Source organism: Aquarana catesbeiana, linkage group LG05 (assembly GCF_042186555.1).
Source record: "Aquarana catesbeiana isolate 2022-GZ linkage group LG05, ASM4218655v1, whole genome shotgun sequence".
Classification (NCBI taxonomy): Eukaryota; Metazoa; Chordata; class Amphibia; order Anura; family Ranidae; genus Aquarana; species Aquarana catesbeiana.
The window spans coordinates 126808292-126836205 of record NC_133328.1 but is presented as its reverse complement, the minus strand read 5'-3'; the positions used below and the strand labels follow the sequence as shown (position 1 = coordinate 126836205).

Genomic DNA, 27914 nt, shown 5'->3' with positions numbered 1-27914 from the left:
TCCTTCCCAGACCAATTTTCAGCTTTCAGTGCTCTCTCACTCTGAATGACAATTACTCAGTCATGCTACACTGTACCCAAATGAAATTTTTATCATTTTGTTCACACAAATAGAGCTTTCTTTTGGTGGTATTTTTATTGACTACTTCAGTTTTTTATTTTTTGAGATATAAGCGAAAAAAGAGCGAATATTTTGATAAAAAAAACAAAATTTTCTACTTTCTCTTTTAAAAGAAACCAAAAAAATTAAATTTTGTCGAAAATTTAGGCAAAAATGTATTCTACCACATGTCTTTGGTAAAAAAAAATCCTGATAATTGTATGATCATTGGTTTGTGTGAAAGTTATAGAGTCTACAAGCCATGCTACGCATTATTGAAAATGTATCAATCCTAATGCACTAATAGCCTAATGCACTGATCTCATTTCTTGAGGCCCTAAAATGTTAGGACAGTACAATAACCCCCCAAATCACCCCTTTTTGGAAAGAAGACAGTCTGAGGTATTTAGTAAGAGGCATAGTGAATTTTTTGAAGTTGAAATTTTTTCCCCACAATGCTTTGGAAAATTAAGAAATATATATATATATATATATATATATATATATATATATATATATAATTTTTTTTTTTTTTTCTTCACTAAATTGTCATATTTACAAGTTATTTCTCACACACGGTGCAGGCATAATTGCAATTACACCCCAAAATACATTCTGCTATTCGTCCTGAGTATGGCGATACCCCATGTGTGAGACTTTTCCACAGCCTGGCCACATACAGAGGCCCAGCATCCATATAGCACCATCAGGCGTTCTAAAGGCATAAATTACACATTTCATTTCCTGAGTACCTATCACATTTTTGAAGGCCCTGGAGCACCAGTACAATGGAATTACCCACAAAATGACCCCATTTTGGAAAGAAAACAACCCACTGTATATTCTATGAGGCATAATGAGTCTTTTGAACATGTCATTTCTTTCCACAAGTTTTTGAAAAATGTGGAAAGAAAACGAAAACCTATTTTTTTTTCTCACAAAGTTGTCAATTTAGAAGATCTTTCTAACACATAACATGCACATAGCCAAAATGACACCCCAAAATACATTCTGCTACTCGTCCTGAGTATGGCAATACCCCATGTGTGAGACTTTTCCACTACCTGGCCACGTACAGAGGCCCAACATGCAAGTAGCACCTCCAGACTTCTAACACACAGCATGTACACACCAAAAATTACACCCCAAAATACATTCTGCTGAGCAAAAGGTAAAAAAAAAAGCTCACCTGCGGTTTTAGCAGGCAGGAATACCTTTCCAGAGCAGCCAAAGCATTTGTCCAGACAGCCAAAGGAAATGTCCAGGAATTGTCCAGGCAGCAGACAGATATGGAAGAGTATGAACATGGTTCAGTACAGACCAAGGTTTAACTGGCATAGGCATGGCCAGTCCAGGTGGCAGGCAAAGGCATGACCAGTTCAGGTGGCAGCAAGCGGCACTTTGTACATTGGGCCTTGGTCAGGTAAGACCTGAGGACAGGGGTAGAGGCTTCTTCCCACCCAAATCTCTTTGAAGCCCCTGAGTCTCCAGACCCTAATCCGAGAAAACTAAAAACCCGGAGAAAAATGTTTTCTCCACTCGGAAAACCTTTTCTGGAGCCCCTCACATATGTGAGACCCCTGTGCTGTACAGTGGCAGGGCAAATGATCAGTTCAGGAGGCAGGCAAAAAGCATGGTCATTTAACAGTCCGGGTCAATTCACATTGAAGGCAGAAACATGTTTGGCAGAGGCATAGTCGTTAATAGTCCGGGTCATTCACAGAAATGGCAGATAGTGAAAAAAATCATCTTCATTTTACTAATAGTGTAGTGAAGTATGATAGCTCCGATAGCACGTTCCAATACAGAGGCCTGGCTGAGAGGGACATTGTGGACAGTAGTATCGGGTGTCATGGTGAATTCCTCTACTTGCGCACACACACAACATTTTTTGGGGGGTTTGCGACCTGTTTGGGTAAGAGGGAAGATTTTCGGGAAAGTGCCTTTCATGGAGTATGGCTAATGAATCGGAGCGAATTAGTTGAGGGGCTTGGCCTTGGGGATAGAGAAGGGCTGTGACAACGTCTTCTTGGAATTTTAGATAGGTTAGGGAACTTTGGGTGCACTTAGAAAAAATTATATATGAATTAAATAGGGCAAGTTGCATCAAATAAATGGCGACTTTCTTGTACCAAAATAGTGATCTCCTGGTGGCCAAGTAGGGCTGCATCATCTGGTCTTTCATATCCACCCCCCACCCCCCCATGTATAGGTTGTACTCATGCACACATTTTGGCTTCTGTATGGGGCCTCTTCTACTCTGAAGTTCCACCAAGGTGTCATTATGTATTGTGAAAAGGATGTAGACATCTCTTTTTTTATCTCTCGACTTCACCGCTAGTACCTCTTCAGTCCGCATACTGGCCATTTCACCCTGCTTCAATTTCTTGGCGACCAATCTTTGTGAGAAGCCTTTGCGGTTGGTCCGTGCTGTCCCACAGGCCACAGTGTTCTTTAGGTACAAATGGCGGAAAAGTGGGAGACTAGTGTAGAAATTGTCTACACATAGGTGGTAACCTTTCCCAAGTAATGGTTGGATCAGCTGCCAGACAATTTTGTCACTTGTTCCCATGTAGGTAGGGCATCCAGGGGGGTTTAGCTGTCTGACTTTTCCCTCATAAATTATAAAGTCATATGTGTAACCCGTGGCCCTGTCACACGCCTTATGAAATTTTACCCCACGTCTGGCTCTTTTACTGGGGAGGTATTGTTTTATTCCGAGTCTTCCGGTGAAGTGTACTAGGGATTCATCTACACACATATTTCTATCAGGGGTAAACATCTCCTTGAAGCTGGCGCAAAAAAAATTGATTAGGGGCCGAGTTTTTAATAATTTATCGTAACTGGGATGATTTTGAGGGAGGCATTGGGCATTGTTATAACGGGTTCTGGGCATCAATGACAAATAGACCGGCATGTGGTGGATAGGTTGGGTAGACCAGTAGACACGGAGTTCATTTTTTTTTGTCAGCTCCATGTTGAGGGTTATGCCAAGGAAAATTGTTAAATTCTTCCACGGTGAGGGGTTTCCAAACAAAAGGACGGGCATATGAAGAACTTGGATTGTTGGCTATATGTTGGCTGGCGTATAGATTACATTGCTCCACAATGTAGGTTAGGAGATCATTGTTAAAAAATAAATGAAAATAATAAAGTGGGGTTACATTTTCCGTCTGCATCTGAGGGCCTGGCTGGGCTGTAAAAAGGGGTATTACAGGTTCTACTGACGTATCGGGCAGCCATGTTGGATACAGTAGAGCATCTGGGAGGCTAGTATGGGCACTGCCTCGTTGATGGGATCCGTTGCTAGCATCTGGCCTATCTTCTAGGAAGGTTGCAGAACTGCTGGTGGATGCCTGCCTATCCCGGAGTGCTGCACTGCTGGTGGATGCCTGCTGGTGGATGCCTTGGAGTCCTGCGCTACTGGTGGATGCCTGCATATCATCCTGAAGTGCTGGGCTGCTGGTGGATGCCTGCATATCATCCTGGAGTGCTGCGCTGCTGGTGGATGCCCTGGAGTGCTGCGCTGCTGGTGAATGTCTCCTCCTGCTCATTTCTCCTGATTCTCCTTGTTAGGATTCTATCTTCCTCTGTTTCCAACTCGGAGCCACTGCTTTCCACTGGCTCATAGCCGCTATCTGAGTCTGACGGAGAGAATTCCCCGCTACTCTTGTGCGACATACTCTGAAGTATTTGCAGAGCCTCCTCTGCGCTGTAAGATCTTTTCGTCATGTTGGCGGGCAGATGTGTCAGATGGCGGGTGGCAGATGTGCCAGATGGTGGGCGGCTATGCCAGATGATGGGCTAGATGTGCCTGATGTTGGCGGGAAGATGTGCCTGATGTTGGGGGGCAGATGTGCCTGATCGTGGGCAGATGGCGGGTGGCAGATGTGCCAGATGGCAGGTGGCAGATGTGCCAGATGTGCCTGATGTTGGCGGGCAGCAGATGTGCCTGATGGTGGGCGGGCAGATGTGCCTGATGGTGGGCAGGCAGATGTGCCTGATAATGGCAGGCAGATGTGCCTGATGATGGTGGGCGGCTGATGTGCCAGCTAATGACTGGCTGATGTGTCAGCTATTGACTGGCTGATGTGCCAGCTGTTGATGGGCTGATGTGCCTGATCGTGGGCAGATGGCAGATGTGACAGATGGCAGGCGGCAGATGTGACAGATGGCGGGCGGCAGATGTGACAGATGGCGGGCGGCAGATGTGACAGATGGCGGGCGGCAGATGTGACAGATGGCGGGCGGCAGATGTGACAGATGGCGGGCGGCAGATGTGCCTGGCGGGCGGGCAAATGTGCCTGATGGCAGGGGGGCAGATGTGCCCACTGTTGGCGGGCAGATGTGTCAGTTGTTGATGGGCAGATGTTCACTGACAGGTGTTTTCACTGTTTTGGGGACACTAGCTGGGTGATCAGTGGGTAAACAGCAGACATACAGCTATAAAACTCACTGATCTCCCAGCTGCAGCACAGATCTCTCTTTTTCTCCTCACTGACAGGCTCTGTTTGAGGAGAGGAAGAGATGAGAGCAGTTACAACCGCTCTCTATTTACATTACATGATGTGTGATTGGACACAGTTGTCACGTGATCAGGAGGGCCAATCATAATAATATATATTATATATATATAATATTCCACTGTCTCTGGGAGGCACAGGCAGATCGGGATCGCGCCGCTGCGCGGGCACGTGGCGGCGCGATCTCCTGTCAAATGTCACCCCTCCCCCATGTTTACTATACGATGGCTGTGATTACACACAGCCATCGTGTGGATCAGGAGGGCAAATCACATTGCCCTCCTGCCGTTCCGAGATGCGGCTGCTCCTTCTGAAGGACGTTCGGGAACGTCCAGTCAGAAGGAGGGAGCTCCCACCCGGCCGTTTATGTGCAGTGGCCGGGTGGGAAGTGGTTAAATGATTTTTATTTATTTTTCTTCAAAAATGATTTTTTTTGTTTTTAATTATTTTTTTTTTTCCATGGGGTGGTCATAATGTTTTGGCTGATAATGGGGTGGTCACAAATTATTTGGCTGATCATGGGGTGGTCATAATGTTTTGGCTGATCATGGGGTGGTCATAATGTTTTGGCTGATCATGGGGGGGGTCATAATGTTTTGGCTAATCATGGGGGGGTCATAATGTTTTGGCTAATCATGGGGGGTCATAATGTTTTGGCTGATCATGGGGTGGACATAATGTTTTGGCTGATCATGGGGTTGTCAGCTTTTGTCACCTCCCACTCTAGTTTTGAACATTTCGCCATTCATTCCTATGGGACCAATTTCGCAGCAAAAACTATGATATTTTGTGAACCATTCAGCGAAACATTCCACAAAGTAATAGCACACCAATCGGGAACAATCCGCACATTTCTGTATATTACTGTCTATGTCAGTGTTTCTCAACTCCAGTCCTCAAGGCGCCCCAACAGGTCATGTTTTCAAGATTCCCCTTAGATGAAACGGCTGTGATAATTAATAAGGCAGCGAAACTGATCAAATCACCTGTGCAAAATAATGGATGGCCTGAAAACATGACCTGTTGGGGCGCCTTGAGGACTGGAGTTGAGAAACACTGGTCTTTGTAGTGTAAAAGCTGTGGGAGGAGTTGGGGTGGTACATTTGGGTATAATAAGAATAATAATATATACAGTGGGGACGGAAAGTATTCAGACCCCCTTACATTTTTCACTCTTTGTTATATTGCAGCCATTTGCTAAGTTCATTTTTTTTCCTCATTAATGTACACACAGCACCCCATATTGACAGAAAAACACAGAATTGTTGACATTTTTGCAGATTTATTAAAAGAAAAAATGAAATATCACATGCTCCTAAGTATTCAGACCCTTTGCTGTGACACTCATATATTTAACTCAGGTGTTGTCCATTTCTTCTGGTCATCCTTGAGATGGTTCTACACCTTCATTTGAGTACAGCTGTGTTTGATTATACTGATTGGACTTGATTAGGAAAGCCACACACCTGTCTATAGAAGACCTTACAGCTCACAGTGCATGTCAGAGCAAATGAGAATCATGAGGTCAAAGAAACTGTCTGACGAGCTCAGAGATAGAATTGTGGCAAAGCACAGATCTGGCCAAGGTTACAAAAAAATTCTGCTGAACTTAAGGTTACTAAGAGCACAGTGGCCTCCATAATCCTTAAATGGAAATTGTTTGGGACGACCAGAACCCTTCCTAGAGCTGGGCGTCCGGCCAAACTGAGCTATCGGGGGAGAAGAGCCTTGGTGAGAGAGGTAAAGAAGAACCCAAAGATGACTGTGGCTGAGCTCCAGAGATGCAGTCGGGAGATGGGAGAAAGTTGTAGAAAGTCAACCATCACTGCAGCCCTCTACCAGTCGGGGCCTTATGGCAGAGTGGCCCGACAGAAGCCTCTCCTCAGTGCAAGACACATGAAAGCTCGCATGGAGTTTGCTAAAAAAAACACCTCAAGGACGCCAAGATGATGAGAAATAAGATTCTCTGGTCTGATGAGACCAAGATAAAACTTTTTGGCCTTAATTCTAAGCGGTATGTGTGGCGAAAACCAGGCGCTGCTCATCACCTGTCCAATACAATCCCGACAGTGAAGCATAGTGGTGGCAGCATCATGCTGTGAGGGTGTTTTTCAGCTGCAGGGACAGGACGACTGGTTGCAATAGAGGGAAAGATGAATGTGGCCAAGTACAGGGATACCCTGGACAAAAACCTTCTCCAGAGTGCTCAGGACCTCAGACTGGGCCGAAGGTTTACCTTCCAACAAGACAATGACCCTAAGCACACAGCTAAAATAACGAAGGAGTGGCTTCACAACAACTCCGTGACTGTTCTTGAATGGCCCAGCCAGAGCCCTGACTTAAACCCAATTGAGCATCCCTGGAGAGGCCTAAAAATGGCTGTCCACCAACGTTTACCATCCAACCTGATAGAACTGGAGAGGATCTGCAAGGAGGAATGGCAGAGGATCCCCAAATCCAGGTGTGAAACACTTGTTGCATCTTTCCCAAAAAGACTCATGGATGTATTAGATCAAAAGGGTGCTTCTACTAAATACTGAACAAAGGGTCTGAATACTTGGGACCATGTGATATTTCAGTTTTTCTTTTTTAATAAATCTGCAAAAATGTCAACAATTCTGTGTTTTTCTGTCAATATGGGGTGCTGTGTGTACATTAATAAGGAAAAAAATTAACTTAAATGATTTTAACAAATGGCTGTAATATAACAAAGAGTGAAAAATTTAAGGGGGTCTGAATACTTTCCGGCCCCACTGTATGTGAGATAACAGTAAGTGGTCTTGCTATGCAAGAACACTTAAATAGCAAAGAAAATGCAGCGCTGTGCGATAATAGCCTTAATGATACAAGAGTGCTATTACAATAACATCCATATTATGTATACAAAAAGAGAAATTAATATAAAATATGGTGCAGCGACAATTTGTAAATCGAGCAAGTTCACAGTGAAAAAATCCATAGAATAAAATGTTTTTTTGGACACAATGTCCTCAGTGATGTTCAAATCCACAGATGTTAAAGTGCATATGTGCAATAATACCCCATAAAGTGACTCTTGTGAAGAAAAATCCTGTTCAATAAGAAGGTGACTTTGCACACGTGCTCCCCCCGTGTGGCTGCGCTCATCTCAAGCAGTGTGACACAACTTGGTCCACATAAGCTGTTGAACCTGGGCTCTGAGTTAAGACATTTTCAGCAGGATCCCACGGTTACATCCACAGAGGATATCCTCAATGTTAATACACTATCCAGCCTCTTTCTTATTTTATCGATTTGTTTGCAAGTTTAATTAGAAAAAAGAACATCGGGGTACTCACATTTTAATGGTGCTTCCAGCGCACCAAACTATACAAACCATAAAGTAGTAAAAATCCTCTTCCAGCTAGCTTCAAATCCTATGTGTGCCAGTAGTCTGCTCAAACAAGCATGAGACTGTCTCCTCCACCGTCCTGGCCCCTCCCCTACATGTGACGACACAGGGCTAATCATGTGTCTTCCTCAGGGGGATCTGATTGGATGGTGGAAACTACTGGGTTATATACTGTGTTGTCAGCCATTTAAATGAAGCCGAGATCAGCGCCATTTTGTTGTAGGTTCATGTAACTGATAAACCACAATTGCGGCCATGTTTATGAAGCCACCAGCCGTCATAATAGACGCCATTTTGTTGTGGATATCACCCACGATATTAAGAATATTACCACATAGATGCTACTATAAAAAATTATTATTAAACTATATACAGAACGGGGAGACCACAATAGGATGAAGCCCCCCGGAGGATGAACAATAAAAAAACTTATCACATTCACTAACCAATGTTTAAATGAAAATACAATTGTGAACGCAAATACAGAATCGGGTAAAACCCCCTCCCCCTTAACCCTAAATTAATACATCCATCATAGTATGGATATATAAGGTAAAATGTATATATATCGTCCTTCCTATTGGTTCCATGTATTATGATCCATAACAACTGGATCATAACACCTTAATTAACCCACTACCAAAACATCATAAAAATAGCTAATGGGCAAACCATCATTAAAAAAGAGAATATGTGCGTTGGCAATAAAAAGTAATATTACTACAGACCATAATTAATAAAAAGAATACCCAGCATAAATCACAGAGTGACATAAGTATGCACGAAAGGAACAAAAGTTTATTCTGAAATGTTTAAAATTTTGTTTAACACTTAACTATTTTTGGTACAATAATATTTATTTGCAAATAAGGGGGGTGGCAATGGGTGCCAAGTTTTGCATTTAGTGTGGCTAACTTTGTACATGGCAAAGTGGGTATCTTATTGAATCCAGACCCCAGAACCCTTTTGTACAAACGCTTTATAGATGATCTGATCATTGTTTGGGAGGGGGAAACTAATGATGTGGAACCTTTGTTAACAACAATGAATCCAAATGACCATAATATAAGCCTTACATGGGGAATTAGTGATCAAAAGGTACACGTCTTGGATTTAGAGATTAGGAACACTTGATATGGTATGGAGACTATTACATGCTTTAAGGAGACTGATTGTAATTCTTATATTCCTACGATGAGTTGCCATTACAGGTCCTGGATTGTTAATATCCCCAGGGGACAATACATGCGGATAAAAAGAAACTGCACAAGGGTTGGAGATTCTGATAAACTGATAAACTAAGATGTTTAGGGATAAGGGATATGATGCTAACTTTCTGGGGAGAGAGAGGATAAAAATTAGGGACATGGATAGAGAAAGGTTATTGGAGGACACTACAGATAGGAAAATTTAATTTGGGTAATGAGACTTGTTTAGTATTGGATTACAATTTACAGAATGAGGATATAGAAAGGATTATTACCAAATATTGGTGTGTGCTAAAGCAGGATATATCACTGTGTGATTCTCTACCAGATGAAAGGGAGAGGATTGTACACACTGTGATAGAACCTCCATCATCCAGACCATTAATGTTTTGGGACATTAAGGGTTTTCATGGATGTGGTCGTTGTTATAGCTGCATTAGAGTCCCAAAAAATGTCAAAGTAAAAACCTTCATTAATCCTAAAAACAATCAGGCATATAACATCAGGGATTGTATTTCCTGTGAAACTAAGGGGGTTGTCTACGCCTTTAAATGTCCCTGCAACTTAATTTATGTCGGTAGAACAAAGAGAGCTCTCAAGGTCAAAATGGAAGAACAAGTAAGAAATGGATTTGACAAACACCATTTATCTATCCATTTTAGGGATAAACACCATAAGAATCCAGAAGGGATGCTATTTTGGGGGATAGAGGCCCCCCAATACCACTGGAGAAGGTGTAATTATATTAAAGAAATTAGCAAACGCGAATCCTGGTGGATACACCAATTAAGGTCTTTATCACCGGGGGGTCTAAACAAAGAGTTTGATCTCCCAGTGTTTTCTCAGCAATCGAAGATGATTTTTAATCGTTTATTTTTAGATATATGGTTGTGCTTTTCATAAATTAATTAGGTGGTTGCTGTATTTTTGTGCCTCCCCTTTTTTTTCAAGCATTGTACCTGCCCCTTGTAGTTGGTTATTTGACTACATGTATGCGTCTGGTGTTTGAGGGGGGCTACATGGTATTCATTTTTAACAAATTTGTATGCCACTCAGTGATTTATGCTGAGTATTCTTTTTACTAATTATGGTCTGTAGTAATATTTTTATTGCCCATGCACATGTTCTCTTTTTTAATGATGGTTTGCCCATTAGCTATTTTTATGATGTTTTGGTAGTGGGTTAATTGAAGTGTTATGATCCGGGGAGGGGGGGGGAGCACGTGTGCAAAGTCACCTTCTTATTGAACAGGATTTTTCTTCTCAAGAGTCACTTTATGGAGTGTTAATGCATGTTTGCACTTTAATATCTGTGGATTTGACGATTACTGAGAACTACAAGTCCCATCATGCCTCTGGAAAAATTGTAACTGCCAGCCTTGCAATGCCTCATGGGAAATGTAGGTCCACAACAGCTGCAGGGCCCCAGGTTGCCTACCCCTGATTTACAGGAAACTGTGAATGAATGATGTGGCTGTGTGGGCGAAGCCGGGAGAAGAACCCTCGCCCGCTGTCACAGGGTGAGGGAGAGCTGCAGAAGCTGGAACATGTTATATGTTCCACCCTAAAAACGCGTAATCTGTTCTAAAAGTGAACAGCTCTTTTTAACCACTTGTGGACCGGCAATAGTACATATACTGTGACAGGTCGACTCTATTGCACGAAACGACGTACCTTTACGTCATTTCGTGCAATAGACCGCAGGGGTGCATGCTGATTGGCCAGGGGGGCCGAGATCTCTCCACAGAGTTAGATCCCCATTTTGACAGGGAAGAACACCATGATCTTGTGTTCCAGCTAAGCAGGAACACAGATCTTTGTGTTCATCCAGTGAGTCCATCCCCCACACAGCTAGCAAGCACCCCCTAGGTACACACTTAACCCTTTGATCGCTACTGGTATTAACACCTTCCCTGCCATTGTCATTAGTACAGTAACAGTGCATATTTTTAGCACTGTTCACTGTCACTGGTTCCCACAAAAGTGTCAGTAAGGTGTCCGCTTTGTCCACCGGAATGTCTCAGTCTCACTAAGTTGCTGATCGCCGCCATTACTAGTAAAAAAGTAAATAAAAGTGCCGTAAAATCCCATAGTTTGTAGATGTGATAATTTCTGCACAAACCAATCAATATAAGCTTATTGGGATTTTTTTTTTACCAAAAATATGTAGCAGAATACATATTGGCCTAAATTGATGAAGAAATTAGCGCAATTGTCAGTTAAAGCAACGCAGTGCTGTACCACAAAAAAATGGCCTGGTCCTTAAGGGGGTAAATCCTTACGGGCCTGAAGTGGTTAAACATGTCTGCCTTTTGTTAATCTCCATTACATGGAAGAGTTAGTAGTTTGCACAAGGTAATCTTGTTTTTGCTGTGTTTGTAGCTTACTGGAAGTGACAGGGACATTGCGTTTTTGGCAAGATAAACAGATATTTTCTGTACCTGCTGCCTTGGAAAAAAAAACAAAAAACGAATGCAGTCACTCCATCTTAGGACTGGTAAGCTCCAAAAATTGTTTTATTCCAGGCATGGTACATACAAGTGCTATATTAGTCCCCAGTTGTTTCATTTTAATAGTTAATGAAGATCTCCTTGACAGTGCTTAGCTTAAGTAAATGTTAGAATGGTCTTTTTGCAGGTTGCTAAGTTGACATATCTAGAAGCCATAAACTGCATGGTAACATTTATGTGTAAAGGCATTTAATGCCGCCTGCATTCCTGTTTGGAGCGATCCTCTATCCTGACTTCAATGCTTTATTGCGCCTGGAAAAAAGGCTCCGGAACATTCACAGCTGGAGGCGATCTGCATTGTTCAATGTCCGCAAGTGATTTTCATAGAAATGGCCTGCTTGCAGTGTAATAAACTCTACCATTGAAGTGGACCTGCCATGTCCTTTTACAATGGTTTGTGATATATATTGCCTCAAAGTGTGTGAAAGTAGGGATTTACGTATTTTGTATTTACTGGCTTGCTTTGAAACCTGGACACTGGAGGCCTTAGTAACACAGTGACCGTAAATAAACTTGTATCATAACTCGATGACCATTTTCTTCCCTGTGGACAAAATGTCTGTGTGAGCAAATGACTGTGCACTTTATTAACTAGTGATCATGTGACTGGGAATATGCCTTCTCCTTTGCTCACTGTTGCACTTTACAACAGCTTACTTTTTTTTTTGTTCTTTTTAAACAATTTGGGGAACATTTTCGTATTGCAATTGTGTCTTAAATGGGCATGCGCATTGTGTATGAAAATATTTTGGCATTAGGTCTGTTTTGCGACCAAAGCAACAGTTTTGTGGCTAAACATCGAGCGGTTTATTAGGGATATTCAATCTCAGAACGGTTGCAGAACTTAAAGCGTAACTCCACTTTTGTTCGGAAAAAAACCTTCCCCTCTGGGTGATCTATGTACATTGCAAGGATTTTAGCAAACTTTGTTGCAGATTCCTACTTTTTATTATTCTGAAGAAATTCTTGTGTTTGTCTGTGTCCATGTGAGAAAAGTGAGTCTAATGGGAGTGGTTTCAAAATTATCAACCAGCTGTAGCACCTGCAGGACACTAATGAGGAAAACTGCTGGGCCTGCATCCTTTTAGACGTGTTCCTATTGGGGGTATCTCACCAAAAAATTACATTTTTGTTGTAGGAGATGCCTGAAATCTGACTTGCATGTTGATGCAGACTTCTGGGAAAATCAGTGAGCCAATCACACAAGCAAGAAATTTATGTTTCTGGGGGGTGGTCAGTACACATTTTGTGTACAGATTACAGTGGCGGCCCATGCACTGTGGGCGCACGGGCGCACGGGCGCCACCCCCCCATCCATGCGCCTGGCCCCTTTCAGAACACTGGACGCATGGATTTCTATGGCGGGGATGGGAGGGGGCGTATTTTTTTTTTTTGAAGCACCTGATTAGAGCCATAGGCTCTAATAGACTAATAGGGCGTACACACGGTCGGACTTTGTTCGGACATTCCGACAACAAAATCCTAGGATTTTTTCCGACGGATGTTGGCTCAAACTTGTTTTGTCTACACACGGTCGCACAAAGTTGTCGGAAAATCCGACCGTTCTAAACGCGGTGACGTAAAACACGTACGTCGGGACTATAAACGGGGCAGTGGCCAATAGCTTTCATCTCTTTATTTATTCTGAGTATGCGTGGCACTTTGTCCGTCGGATTTGTGTACACACGATCGGAATTTCCGACAACGGATTTTGTTGTCGGAAAATTTTATCTCCTGCTCTCCAACTTTGTGTGTCGGAAAATCCGATGGAAAATGTCCGATGGAGCCCACACAGGGTCGGAATTTCCGACAACACGCTCCGATCGGACATTTTCCATCGGAAAATCCAACCGTGTGTACGGGGCATAAGACTTAGTCTGAACACATGAGGAGAAGGTACAAGCTTGTGTCAGGACTGTTGAACACAGCTTGTGACTTTCAAAACACCAATCACAGCTGGAGATCGATATCTACATTTCAGTATAGAGCCCGGAGGTGGCTCCAAAGCGTGTTTGGATGCAGCTAATCACTGTGTCACACGCTCTGAGGTGAGCGCAACAGCCTTGGGGGGGTCACTGGAGTGCACTGGAGCATGGTTTTGCAGCACTATAGATTGGATGAGCATGCTGGATGATATTACATATGGACACTGTTTTACACGTTTATTGGGCATTTATTATATATGATTTGTGTTTATCACAAAGGAACATCTGTTAGAATTTTTTGTTGTATATGCATAGCACTGTGCATTTTCACATTCTGTGTTGCACTGTTGATATTGCGCATGCACATTGCACTTTAAAACCTTTTTTTGTTATGAACTGTCACTTATGAATTTACCACGTTATGTACCGTATTTATCGGCGTATAACACGCACCGGCGTATAACACGCACCTCAATTTAGGAGGGAATTTTAAGGAAAAAAAACTTTTAGGAGGGAAGTTGAAGGGAAAAAACTTACATTTAAATGCCCATCATTGCAGCCTTCTCAGTGCAGCCTTGCCCCAGTCCAGCCTTGTCAGTGCAGCCTTGTCAGTGCAGCCATGTCAGTGCAGCCTTGTCAGTGCAGCCATGTCAGTGCAGCCTTGCCAGTGCAGCCATGTCAGTGCAGCCTTGCCAGTGCAGCCATGTCAGTGCAGCCATGTCAGTGCAGCCATGTCAGTGCAGCCATGTCAGTGCAGCCTTGCTAGTGCAGCCATGTCAGTGCAGCCATGTCAGTGCAGCCATGTCAGTGCAGCCATGTCAGTGCAGCCTTCCCCAGTGTCCAGTCCAGCCTTGCCCCAGTCCAGCCTTGCCCCAGTCCAGCCTTGCTGAAACCTGTGAGCTTCAAAATCGCCGACCGCGATTTGAAAATGGCGCCGCCGGCGCCGAAATACACAGAGCCGGTCCTCGGCTCTTCTCGGCGGCTCTCGTTTACTTTCGGTTCCACTCGGACGGTGAGCGGAGCTATCCGAAACTAGCCGAGTATACTCGGCTAGGTTCGGGCGGCGCTCGAGTGAAACCGAAAGCCGCCGAGAAGAGCCGAGGACCGGCACTGTGTATTTCGGCGCCGGCGGCGCCATTTTCAAATCGCGGTCAGCGATTTTTTAATTCTGACAGATCAGGATCGCAGGGGATCGGCGTATAACACGCACCCGCGATTTTCCCCTGATTTTAAGGGGAAAAAAGTGCGTGTTATACGCCGATAAATACGGTACTTGATTGACATTTGACGTACTATGAATATATTGCATACGTTTTGTATTTGATTGATATACACTTGATGCAAATTTACACATAGACATATATTTAATGTGATTTTTTTTCTAGCGCAACGCACTTATTTCTCTATATCATTTTTGCACGATTATGAAACGTGATCTGCGTCTGCAGCTGGATATTATTATTATTTTCACTTTATAGGCACTGGATTGTTGTGGCTCGCAAGATCTCTGCTTTATTCAAATGGTAAAACTGCCCATTCCTCTTGGCAAAAAAGCCTCCAGTTCCTGTAAATTCTTGGGCTGTCTTGCATGAACTGCATGTTTGAGATCTCCCCAGAGTGACCTCATGATATTGAGATCAGGAGACTGAGATGACCACTCCAGAACCTTCACTTTATTCTGCTGTAGCCAATGACAGGTTGACTTGGCCTTGTGTTTTGGATCATTGTCATGTTGGAATGTCCAAGTACGTCGCATGCGCAGATTCCTGGCTGATGAATGCAAATGTTCCTCCAGTATTTTTTGCTAACATACTACATTCATCTTGCCAACAATTTTGACCAAATTTCCTGTGCCTTTTTTGTAGCTCGCAAAAGGCCTTGTTGACTCCTTTCCAAATGAAGCATTTATAGTTGTGGCCAAAAAGCTCAGTTTTGGTCTCATCACTCCAAATGACTTTGTCACAGAAGGTTTGAGGCTTGTCTCTGTGTTTGGCGTATTGTAAGCGGGATACTTTGTGGCGTTTGCATAGTAATGGCTTTCTTCCGGTGACTTGACCATGCATCCCATCTTTTTTAAAACAGCCACACCACATGTTCTGCACAGCACCAAAGAGAGTTCTGTATTTCACCTGAAGTTATTTGTGGGTTTTTCTTTGCATCCCAAACAATTTTCCTGGCAGTTGTGACGGAATCCTTAGTTGGTCTACCTGACCGTGGTTTGGTTTCAACAGAACCCCTCATTTTCCACTTCTTGATTAGAGTTTGAACACTGCTGATTGGCATTCTCAATTCCTTCTTTTTATATCCATTTCCTGTTTTATACAGTTTAACTACCTTTTCCCGCAGATCCTTTGACAATTCTTTTGCTTTCCCTATGACTCAGAATCCAGAAACGTCAGTGCAGCACTGGATGAAAGATGCAAGGGTCTGTCAGGAGTCCAGAAACTCATTGGCCTTTTATACACACACACACACACTAATTACAAGCAAACAGATCACAGGTGAGGATGGTTACCTTTAATAGCCATTCAAACCCCTTTGTTTCAACTTGTGTGCATGTTATCGGGCCAAAATCACCAGGGTATGTAAACTTTTGATCAGGGTCATTTGGGCAGTTTCTGTTGCCATTATGATTTAAAAAGGGTAAACCCAGTTGATTTATAATAAATGGCTTCAGCCAAACACTAACCATCAAATTCTGCCAGGGTATGTAAACTTATGAGGACAACTGTATGTGACTTCCCTTCCTCTCTCCTACAATGTTAGTGCTTGGTACCTACACGTCGCCAGCCCCTTTTAGGGCATTAAAAAAGCATTTAGCCCTGTACAAGCTTTGACCGTATTGACTTGGTATTTACACAGGGTTTTCTCTTTGGTCTTTGTAGGTGATCTGCGGGGGCCGGGCAGAAAAACCCTAAGGCTAGATTCACATATGTCCGGTGCAAATTTCTCCTCAGTTTTTACTTCGAATTTCCAAAGCAGCGGTTCAGATGCAAATTTTTGGAGCCTGCAGCCACCGGTGTCTTTAACATTAGCTAGTTGTTAAGGAGCGGGTCGGGAAGCCAGCCGTCGTGTCCTTCACAATGGGTGACTCATCAGCTGTCAGCAGGGTTCCCCACTGATGGCTGATTGTTAATAAAAAATTGCCGGCAATAAAAAAAAAAAGTTGTAAAAAAGAAAAAAACGGCCTAGGGGGCCCAGTCCATACCGGGCCCTTTTGGGTCTGATACGGATTTTAAGAGGAATCCCCTGCGAAAATTAAAAAATACAATAAAATAAAGGTGTGGTGTCTCAAACAAATCCATACCAGGCCCTTAGGTCTGGTGTGTATTTTGAGGGGAACCTCCGCGCCAAAATGTAAAAAAAAATGGCGTGGGTTTCCCCTCAAAATCCATGCCAGACCCTTATCCGAGCATGCAGGAAAGTGGGGGAGAAATGAGCGCGCACCCCCCCCTCCCTGAACCCTACTAGGCCACATGCCCTCAACATGGGAGGGTTCTTTGGCCCCCCCCCCCCCCCCCTTTTCCTCACCTGCCAGGCTGCATGATTGGATAAGAGTCTGTATGAATTTGGGAGGGGGGGATTTTTACGCGCCTTTTTTAAAATTTTTAATTTTGGCGTGGGGTTCCCCTTAATTCTGTACCAGACCCAAAAGGGCCTGCACCGCAGTGCTCAGAAAACAGATCCAGCCAGTAACACATTTCCAGTTCTAGGGTGACCACGCTCACTCACAGTACTAAATCTAGTTTTGTCTTCCTAGAACAGGACTACAGAACACCTCTCCCTCTGCTCTTCTCTGCAATCTATAAGGGAGGTGTCCTGTAGTCCACAGGAAAAAAAACTGCAAACAATGCTGACAGATATGCCTCCACACAGGCAGAGTTATCAGTTAACAGTTATCAGCTCAAAACATTTCTGGCAGGATCAAGGGGTATTTTTTTTTGCACTTTATAAACCAATATAAACATTCTTTCAGTGGTATATTTAGCAGGGCAAATAGGAGAAGCTCATTGTCGGGGTCTACATACACTTTAAATTTGCCTTTATTAGGCCAGCTTTCTTTGTCATGTAACTAGAAGAAGAGATTTCTGGTTATATAAATACTCTTTCATGCTTCTAAATGTAGTGTGTAACCAAGAATGCTGTTTGTTTTTTCTTTTAGTCCTATGCTGGGAAATATGTTCCTGCAATCGGCTATTACATCCACACTCACAATCCAACCGCTGAGGTTAAAATCAACTTCAAGGGGATTGCCATCGGAGACGGACTTTGTGATCCTGAAGGGGTAGGGCATTTTAATTCAATTTTTCTTTTTTGTTTGATCTACAAATGGAGGTGGAATTCCTTTCTCCCCTTGCACAATGTTTTGATAAAGCATGCACGTTCCCATAGGACTTTGTAGTGTGTGTTAACAAATGCTTCAGATCGTAAGTATGTTTCTGTATCAAGTTCAGGCTAGAAAGGATTTACCATTGCTGATTGCCTTAACTGATTAGGATTAAACACAAACCACACTTAAATCTGGCCAAGGGAAATGGGTTATGCTAATCATTATTGTGTGTATGTCCCACAGATGTTGGGTGGTTATGCTGACTTCCTGTACCAAACTGGCATGGTGGATGAAAACCAGAAGGATTATGTCCAGAGGCAAACCGATCTGACAATAAGCTACATCAAACAGCAGAAGTGGATTGATGCTTTTGACGTATGTTTTATATTCTGTTACTACAAACCGTCCTATTATTAAAGTGTTACTAAACCCAAAAACGTAAAATCAGTCTGTATATTCAGTAAAGCATTCTTATTATACTCACTGTGGAACCTAAGGGGTTAATCCTCTGCATTGAGAGAAAGCTGTTTGATCCTGTCTCCTCTGATCCTCCCCTTCCACTGTCCCCAATCCATCTCCCGATAAGACGGAGCCTTTTGGAGGCACTCTAGCAATACACACCAAACTGAGCATGTGCAGAGTTTTTTTTTTTTTTCTTGGGAGAGTACATGTGATCAGCACAGGGCCAATCAGCCCTGTCCAGACAAAGGGTCAGGGGTCCCTCAGCCTCATAGGACAGTCGGGAGAGAATGAAAACTCCTCCTACAAGCTTTAACCAGACACTGATAGAGGTCACAAGACTGCTATATACTACTGATGAGAAAAGGTATTTTGCAGTATATATTTACTAAAATTGCATTTCCATGTCCTGTGTACTGTGGGAGAGCAAGATATAGTAAATGCAGGGTCCTGGGTTTAGTAACACTTTAAGGCAGTCTCAAAAGTGTGGTAACCAACAAGCTAAAATACAATCTGCATATATTAAACTTTACCTGTCATGCATTTTTTTTATTATTTGTTTTGCATACGTACAAAGGTACAAAATTACCCTTCATTAACATGTTGGTGAGATCTGTAAAGTGGCACACTTTAGCTGACTTGCTGCGGCTTCCAGTGAACACTGTGAGCAGCTCTCAATGTGCAGTGAAATCACAGTAGGCAATTTCAGTGCAGGGCAGGCTGAAGTTCAGCTTTCAGTAAGCTGAAGTCTAATTGTATCTTATAGGTTACTGCACTTTACCCATCAGTACTGCCCTTTGCACTGGCTTACTAATACAGGTCATAGATGACGCAATATTTTTTTCCCTGCAACTACGGTTTGTTTTCTCCCAGTGGGGGCGCGGGGATCCGTCCCTGCCAGCAGAACACAATGATTATTTCTAGCAGCTATGGCCCCTGGCATAAACACTAGGAAAAAATCTCACAAGCTGGTTATCCATCCATCGATCAACTTGGTTACAATCGGCCTGCCCATAGATAGTTTGAATCTCAGCCGTTCTCTGCTGAATGGGCTGAGATTCAAACCATCTATTGCTGGCTTAAGTAGGCCGGACTCCGGAATTGTTAAACCTACATTCTGATAAATCCATGTGTTCTTTTCCTGTGTATAATCCCGTGTTCTAAATTCTTTTTAAGCTTTTTTGGCAATTGATTGCTTTGTTTGTTTTTACCAAGATGTTTACATAGCTCACTCATTCCTAAACTGTTTTCTTGCTGGTGAGTAAATACTTCCTTTTTTTTTTTTCTGTCTGGTCTAGAGAGAAACGCTTGCTGTTTATCTTATGTAAAGCGATTTGGCATGAGGTTTGGGGCCACTAGGGGGAGACAGCTACAGGGAGGGATATGGTAAAACAGAGGATTGGACTGCACACCACACAGGTCTCTTGAAGTTCAATTTTTAATGTATTTTTAAAGTGAATTTGTCACCAGTTTAAGAGCCCTTTCACACTGGGGCGGTTTGCAGGCGCTATTGCGCTAATAATAGCGCCTGCAAACCGACCCGAAAGTGTCGCTACTTTCATTCCAGTGTGAAAGCCCCGAGGGCTTTCACACTGGAGCGATGCGCTGGCAGGACGGTAAAAAAAGTCCTGCCAGCAGCATCTTCGGCGCGGTGAAGGAGCGCTGTGTATACCGCTCCTTTACCGCTCCTGCCCATTGAAATCAATGGGACGGCGCGGCTATACCGCCGGCAAAGCGCCTCTGCAGAGGCGCTTTGCGGTGGTATTTAACCCTTTCTCGGCCGCTAGCGGGGGGTAAAACCGCCACGCTAGCGGCCGCATACCGACGGTAAAACGCAGCTATTACCGCCGACCCCGCCCCAGTGTGAAAGGGCTCTTAGGCATTTTAAAAAGTCCAAGTGTTTAAGAACAGATCTACAAGGTGTCCTGCGTTGGTACCGTAGTTTGCCAGAAAAGCCTAGTTTTCAAATGGTTTAAAGTGTTTGTTACCCAAAAAAAAAAAATGGATCCTGCTCATTTAAAATATGAATAACAGCACAGTGCTTGTGCTGTGTCATTTAGCTCCTTGTATCACCTGTAATACCTGGCTGATGCTGCCTGATTCTGCCCTCCCTCCTGTAAACTGACCACGGGTTATCATGGCTGCTGAGCGATGACACTGGTCAGTTTATGTGCCTCCGTCATCCGCAGCTCTACTTTGTCTTCTCCCTCCTCCCCTCCCTGCCTGTCAGCTCTGTGTTAGGGCCTGTTCCCCCTCCTGCTGCTAAAATAACTTCGTAATTATCAGGCAATCCCTGTATATGTACCTTATTTAAAAAATGCCATTCTATACCTGATTTCAGAACGCCGCTCATGTGACCGGCTGCCTCTCTCCTCCTCCTCTCGACTAACGTCAGCGGGGGAATCTTTGCCCCTCCCAGTGTAGCTGTCAGATCGAGAGAGGGTGTGCCAACCGCTGCTCTGAAATCTCAGGTATAGAACGGCATTTTTTTAATAAAGCACATATACAGGGCACTTGACATTAAGGAACACAGGGGCTTGCCTGATAATGACAAAGTGGGTTTACAACAACTTTAACTCCACCTTTTAGACCATGTAACCGGTTACACTCATTAAGTGTTACCTATTACATGGTTATGATGATTGCAGTTTGCTTGGAAGGCTCATTCGCAAAAAAATAATACATTCTCTTTTTTTTTTTTTTTTTAAAAGGTGGAGTTGCTCTTTAAAACCCTCTAAATCCTAGTCTTAATCTTTCTGTTAAAGACACATCATCCCTAACTTTGGAGGTAAACCCTATGGGCCTAGGTTCCACTGACCAGCCATTACCTTGTCCATTGAGAGTGTGCTTGTTTGCCTCTGAGGATGCTGTCATCGGACATTCATTAATCCCCCTCCTTTTTTTTTTTTCTCCAAAAGCAGGAAGGAAACTTCAGCGCAGTGCAGGGCTAGGCTTAATTTTTTGCAAGGCCACATAGATAATGGGAAGGTTTTCTACCATGTTTTAAAATTCAACCTGCTGTAATTTTATTCCTGCAGGTTTGCTTTTATAAAAATGCATTTAGAAATCATTCTACTTTCAGTCCCTTTTTTTTTTTTTTTTTTTTTTTCTCTTTTTTTTCTACGTATTATTATTTTTATTTATTTTTTTGATCAAAACAAAGTTCTATTGAGCATGGAAAATATATTGACATGCGAATGAGAAGTGCAACAGGCACTACACACAGGACAATCATGTTGACATACATACCGTAGTGATTTATCAATCTTCAGTAAGGGTTCCAACACGTTGTACAATGTTGAGTGGTATGGCAATGAAAGTCCATGGGGAGAGGGTAGGAGAGCATACATCGTACTGGGAGGTGGTGTTTAAGTAGAGTAGGATTCAGTCCTCTGTATTGCAGGTAGAGGCGTCTTCCAGCCACCTATCCCAGATTTTGTGGTATTTGTTTGGGCAGCCCCGTGTAGATACAGTACTTTTTTTATAGGGGAGGGTAGTGTTGACAGCTCTGATCCATTGCTGTGTAGTGGGGGGTGTCTCTCTCATCCATGTCTTGGCGATTTGCATTCAGGCTAAGAATAGCATTTCTTGCAAAAATATATTTAAGTATTTTTCGCCCTCGGAGAGCGAGAAGCCCCAATACACATTGACGGGGGCTTAGGGTCAGTGGAGAGCCCATGCGATCATGGAGGAATTGGACGACCTGTGTCCAGTACCCCTGAATAGACGGGCAGGTCCATAGCAGGTGGTAGAAGGAGCCGGTGGGGTTTCCACATCTAGGGCACATTTGGGGCTTTGCCCCGGCCGGTACTTGGGAGAGGCGATGGGGCGTCAGGTATGACCTATGGAGGACGTAGAGGTGGGTGAGGCGATGAGAGAGTTTAGAGGACACATATTTACAGGTAGCAGGTGCCTCCTCCAAATCCTCATCTGTCACATCGCCCAGGTCGGGCTCCCAATGGGACTTCAGCTGGTAATCAATGGCAGTAGCAGTGGGCAACATGAGGTGACTATATATTTCAGAGATGGTTTTTTTGGGGTCCCGACCCGTAATAATGTCCACCAATAGAGTGTTTGGATGGAATCCTGGAATTGAGTGTTGAGTGCATGTCTGAGTTGGAGGTAGTGGAAGGACATATGGTTGGGTAGAGCGAAGCAGTCTTTTAGTGTTTGAAATTACTTAACCGCCCCGTTTGCTACTACTTGTGACAGGTATATAACCCCCTTATTGATCCACAGACCGTGGTCAGGGATGGAAGATAGCTCGGGCATGTGTGGGTTTTCCCACAGTGGTGTGTGGGAATGGGCAGTGGGAGCCTTACTGTGATGCATGGCCAGTTGCCAGATCTTGCAGTGATGGAGTAGCATGCGTGGGGGAGTTGGGATGCAATGTAGTTGAGGGAGAGTTGGGATGCAATGTAGCAGAGGGAGAGGTCAGGTAGTGCGGTGCCTCCCTGATCAGTCAGACATTTCAAGATTCGCCACGGCAGTTTGTGTCAGGAGGAGCCCCAAATGAATGTATTGAGATTGGATTCTATGGATTTGAATACACGTGGTGGAATGTAGAGTGGAGCCTGCCAGAAAACATATGCCCCGTACACACGGTCGTATTTTCCGATGGAAAATGTCCGATCGGAGCGTGTTGTTGGAAATTCCGACCGTGTGTGGGCTCCATCGGACATTTTCCATCGGATTTTCCGACCCACAAAGTTGGAGAGCAGGAGATAAAATTTTCCGACAACAAAATCCGTTGTCGGAAATTCCGATCGTGTGTACACAAATCCGACGGACAAAGTGCCACGCATGCTCAGAATAAATAAAGAGATGAAAGCTATTGGCCACTGCCCCGTTTATAGTCCCGACGTACATGTTTTACGTCACCGCGTTTAAAACGATCGGATTTTCCGACAACTGTGTGTGACCGTGTGTATGCAAGACAAGTTTGAGCCAACATCCGTCGGAAAAAATCCTAGGATTTTGTTGTCGGAATGTCCGAACAAAGTCCGACCGTGTGTACGCCCTATTAGAGTAACTTGGGGTGGAGAATCATTTTTGCTAGGTTGATTTGTCCCATAACCCCGAGGGGGAGACGGGACCATGTCTGTTTTGGTTTTAAGAATATCATATAAGGGTTCAGTGTTAACAGTGTGTAGTCTAGTAGGGAGACGTGAACGCCCAGGTATTTAATCTAGCTCTAACCAGGGGGAGCGTGACTTGTTCAGCTGTGGGGGTGTAAGGGCTTACCTTGGTTAGTGCAGAGATGTATACTCACCCTTGCAAATACACACAGTCCACGGTAACAAGGTAAAAGGCTACCTGGGCTGTGAATCTGTGCATGGGGGCTTGACAGGGAATTTACCAAAGGATTGTCGAGGTGTAGCCAGGGATTCCAGAAGTCAGTGTTAACGATGAACAGAGCCACGGTCAGTCTTCGAACACTGAAACTTGGAAAAAAAGAACACAGGAAAACAGGAACCTTTGGCAATACAAGAGACAATGAATGGACACAGCCCTCAGAGTGAGGCAGTGTTTTATACCCAGCTGATTAGCTAAACTGCCTCAGCTGAACCAGGAGTGACAGGTGCAAATTGCAAAGCAAGATCCAGATTTTACCCTCAGTGCTGCATGCAGGACAAGGCATAGCTGGAAACCAGGCTGAATAACGAGCTGAGGTGTGGCTCAGAGGCAATACAGCAGGAGCAGTACACAAAAAGTCATGGGTTCAATACCTTATTGAGCCACCTGGGGGGTAGCCACACCTGGCCGTTTGCATGGCATGGTAGGAACCGTGACAGGGGGCGCCTAAGTTGAGTGGTAGAATATGGTACTTGACCCAATTAATCTGGAGACCAGAAAGTACCCCGGAGCCTTTAATGAGCTGCAGGGCAGCCTGTAATGATGGGCCAGCATCGGTCAGATACAGGAGCATGTCGTCAGCATATAGACTAATTACCTCAGTCATCCGTCCACAGTGGAGACCCTTGACGTCTGGGTGGGTTCTAAGAGCAATGGCTAGGGGTTCCACGGCTAAGGCGTAAAGCAAGGGGGAGATCATTCAGCCCTGGCGTAGAGAGAGAGATAGGGAGACTCTACCATTAACCTGGATGCGCACATTGGGAGCATGGTAAAGGAGTTGGAGCCATTTGGTGAATTTTGGGCCGAAGCCAAATCTGCGGAGGCACTCCCAGAGATGGCTCCATTCCGCAGAATCAAACGCCTTGGCGGCATCTAGGCTGACCTCTCTGGAACCAGTGTTGTCGTGTTAGGATTGGAGGTTCATATAGAGCCGCCTGAGGTTGAACGCTGTGTTTTTGTTGGGCATGAATCCGGTTTAATCTGGCTGTATTAGGCTGAGGATTACTTTATTGAGACGCAGGGCTAGGATTTTGGCAAGTGTCTTAACGTCTAGTTGCTGGAGAGAAATTGGAGCAGTATGATTCGGGAAACAGTGGGTCTTTGCCCGGCTTGGGTATCAGAACAATGAGGGGCTTCGCCCATGGTCGCTGGGAGAGTGTCTGTGTCGAAGATGTGGGTGTATAGGTCACGAAGTTTAGGGACGAGGATCTCCCCAAATTGACTGTAAAACTCGAGGGGGAGTCCATCCGAGCCAGGTGCCTTGGAGGTGGGGAGTTGTGCTAGGGCCTCTACTATGCTGTCCGTGGTGATTGGTGCTTCAAGTTGGGCAACCTGAGGGGCAGTCAGCGAGAGAAAAGCGACATCTTGCAGGGATGCAGACAATTCACCCTGGGAGTGGTGGGCAGTGGAGTATAGGTCAGAGTAAAAGGATCTGCATTCCTCGGCCACCAGCTCAGGATCCGTTATGTTGATCCTGGAGGCCGACTGGAGTGAGACCACCACCGGGCGTTCTTGATTAAGGTGTGCCATTTAGGCAAGTAATTTGCCAGCTCGCTCACCGTGTTCGAAATTGCATTGTTTACTGAAAAAGATACCTTGTTTGGCTTTCTCAAAATGTAATTGGTCGGTAAGTCTGGTCTGCAATCGTACAAGTGAGGCATTCGCGTCTGACGGGTTGTTCAGGAAGACCCGTTCAAGGGATTTTTGGTGGTCCTCTGGAGCACCAATTTGAAGGTGGCCTTGTGCCTGTTGATACGTGAGGAGAGGATCATATGAGCATGTATTTTGAAAGCTTCCCAGACGGTCCCAACCGGAGCAGAACCACCATTGATGCGAAAGTAGTGCACCCATTCCCTTTGGATGGTATCGAGATCAGACAGGGTAAAAAGCCAAAAGGGGTTAAGCTTCTAAATCCGGACAATGGGGGGAGCAAGCAAACGCAACGTGACCCAATATGGGGAGTGTTCAGATAGCACCCTAACGCCGATGCCTGCATCATGGAGACTAGGTAGTAAAGAGGGGGTGACACAGATAAAACCTGTGCGGGAAATGGCAGAGCAGGAAGGGGTGAAATGGGAGAAGCATGACTGCAATGAGTGTTTATATCTCCAGGTGTCTACAAGGGCGAATTCTGTGATGAACCACCCGAATCTAGTGGTGCAACCGGGGGTGGGGGGGGCAGTAGGACTTAGTTTGTCTAAGCTCGGGTTGTTGACCATGTTAAAGTCGTTTTCCTAGATGGCTGGCACTGAGGGGTGTTGGGCCATAAAGGCCCCTCCCAGCTGCTGTAGTATGGGGAATTGGAACGGGAGAGGAATGTAGAATGCCATAAAGAGAACTTCTAGGGCGTTAATGGTGGCATATAAAAATAATGACCGACCCAGAGGGTCTGACTGCAGGGTGTGGAGCTGGAATTGTACTGATTTGGCTACAAGGATGGCAACTCCACTGGGGTTGGAGGTGTGTGGTGCTTGGTATAGCCAGCCTACCTAGGGCTTCTTAAGACTCCTCTGCATTTGACCTGCGAGATGGGTCTCCACTAGGACGGAGACGTCCGCTCGTTGTGATTTGAGATGAGAGGACAGCTACTCGTTTGGCCCTAGCACACAGGCCCCTGACGTTCCAGGTTACAATTTTGAGGGGGGCCATGGTGTATTAAGGGGGGCTATGGAATGCAGTCACGGCACAGCTCTGCAAGTCTCTGCCTATGTGGAGTGGGGGTACGTGCCTTTCCTCCAATTAGCTGTCTTGGCTGTATGTCAAGAATCCACACCCAGTGCTGAACAGGAAGAGAAAATCTGTAAGCGGATGTGCACTTTCTAAAGACTATATAAAGCTGAAGATAGCAGAAATGCATGTAAAACTTATGTAGGGAGATTTGTTTCATCCCTATGTATCCTCTCAGGCTGTTCACTTCACTGGGTATAGGGGAGGGTTTACATCCACTTAATGCAGAGAATGCATAAGACCCCTTTCACACTGAGGCGGTTTGCAGGCGGTATTGCGCTAAAAATACCGCCTGCAAACCGCCCCTAAACAGCCTCCGCTGTTTGTTCAGTGTGAAAGCCCGAGGGCTTTCACACTGAAGCAGTGCGCTGGCAGGACGGTGAAAAAAGTCCTGCAAACCGCTTCTTTGGAGCGGTGAAGGAGCGGTGTATTCACCGCTCCTAAACCGCTCCTGCCCATTGAAATCAATGGGACAGCGCGGCTATACCGCGGCAATACCGCGGCTATAGCCGCGCTGTACGAGTGATTTTAACCCTTTTTCGGCCGCCAGCGGGGGTTAAAACCGCACCGCTAGCGGCCCAATACAGCTGCAAGAACGACGGTACAGCAGCGCTAAAAATAGCGCTGTTGTACCGCCGACGCCCCCACTGCCCCAGGGGGCCTTAGGGTGAAAAACCTTAAGGTTTTAGAACCACTTTAATCCTTCCAGTTTGGGTATTTTTTTTTTTTAATTGGCAGGGGGTTCAATATATACAAATAAATATATTTTTTTAAATAAGATTTTTTATGTATAATACACACACACACACACGTAATATATATGTATATATGTGTGTTTGATATTTGGATATTGCCCTTTTTTTATATTCAGAATAAATGGAGATTTTTTTTTTTCCATGTTCCTGTGAGGAAGATTCTCCTCACTTCATGTCCCAATAACTGGATGAAAGTTTTATCCTAAACTAAGAAATAAAAAGGTTTAGCTGGAGTTCAGCTTCAAAGGCCAAATATGTGGAAGCCTGGAAAAAAAAATCAGAATTCCAAGTATAAAGATGCATAGTATATAATTATTTTATGCATAATTTGTATTTATTTTTTTTACGTTTTTAGATTTTTGATTCGTTGCTGAATGGTGACAGGACTGCTTACCCTTCATTCTTCCAAAATGTGACTGGTTGTAGCAATTACTTCAATTTTCTCCAATGCAAGGTAAAATGTTTTCAAACTGTTTGATATGTACACATGACTTAAAGTGATTCTAAAGGCTGAAGTGCAGCTCCCGCCCCACCCTGCTTAATACTTGTCTGAGCCCGATCGCGATCCAGCGATGTGCAGGAGAGCAGCTGTCAATCACAGCCAGTGAGGTGGGAGCGGGGGGAGGGACCAAACCCCGTTTTTTTGTATGTCTT

The 27914-nt window shown here is 44.4% G+C and overlaps 1 protein-coding gene across 1 annotated transcript in view; it reads left to right on the top strand.

The window, feature by feature from the left end:
• The window catches only part of CPVL (carboxypeptidase vitellogenic like), a 212441-nt gene that overhangs the window by 73816 nt on the left and 110711 nt on the right, over positions 1–27914 (top strand). Inside the window, exons 8-10 of the mRNA XM_073630166.1 lie at positions 17797–17919; positions 18208–18339; positions 27616–27714. Coding sequence (XP_073486267.1) covers positions 17797–17919; positions 18208–18339; positions 27616–27714 — 354 coding nt within the window. The remainder of the gene's footprint in view (positions 1–17796; positions 17920–18207; positions 18340–27615; positions 27715–27914) is intronic.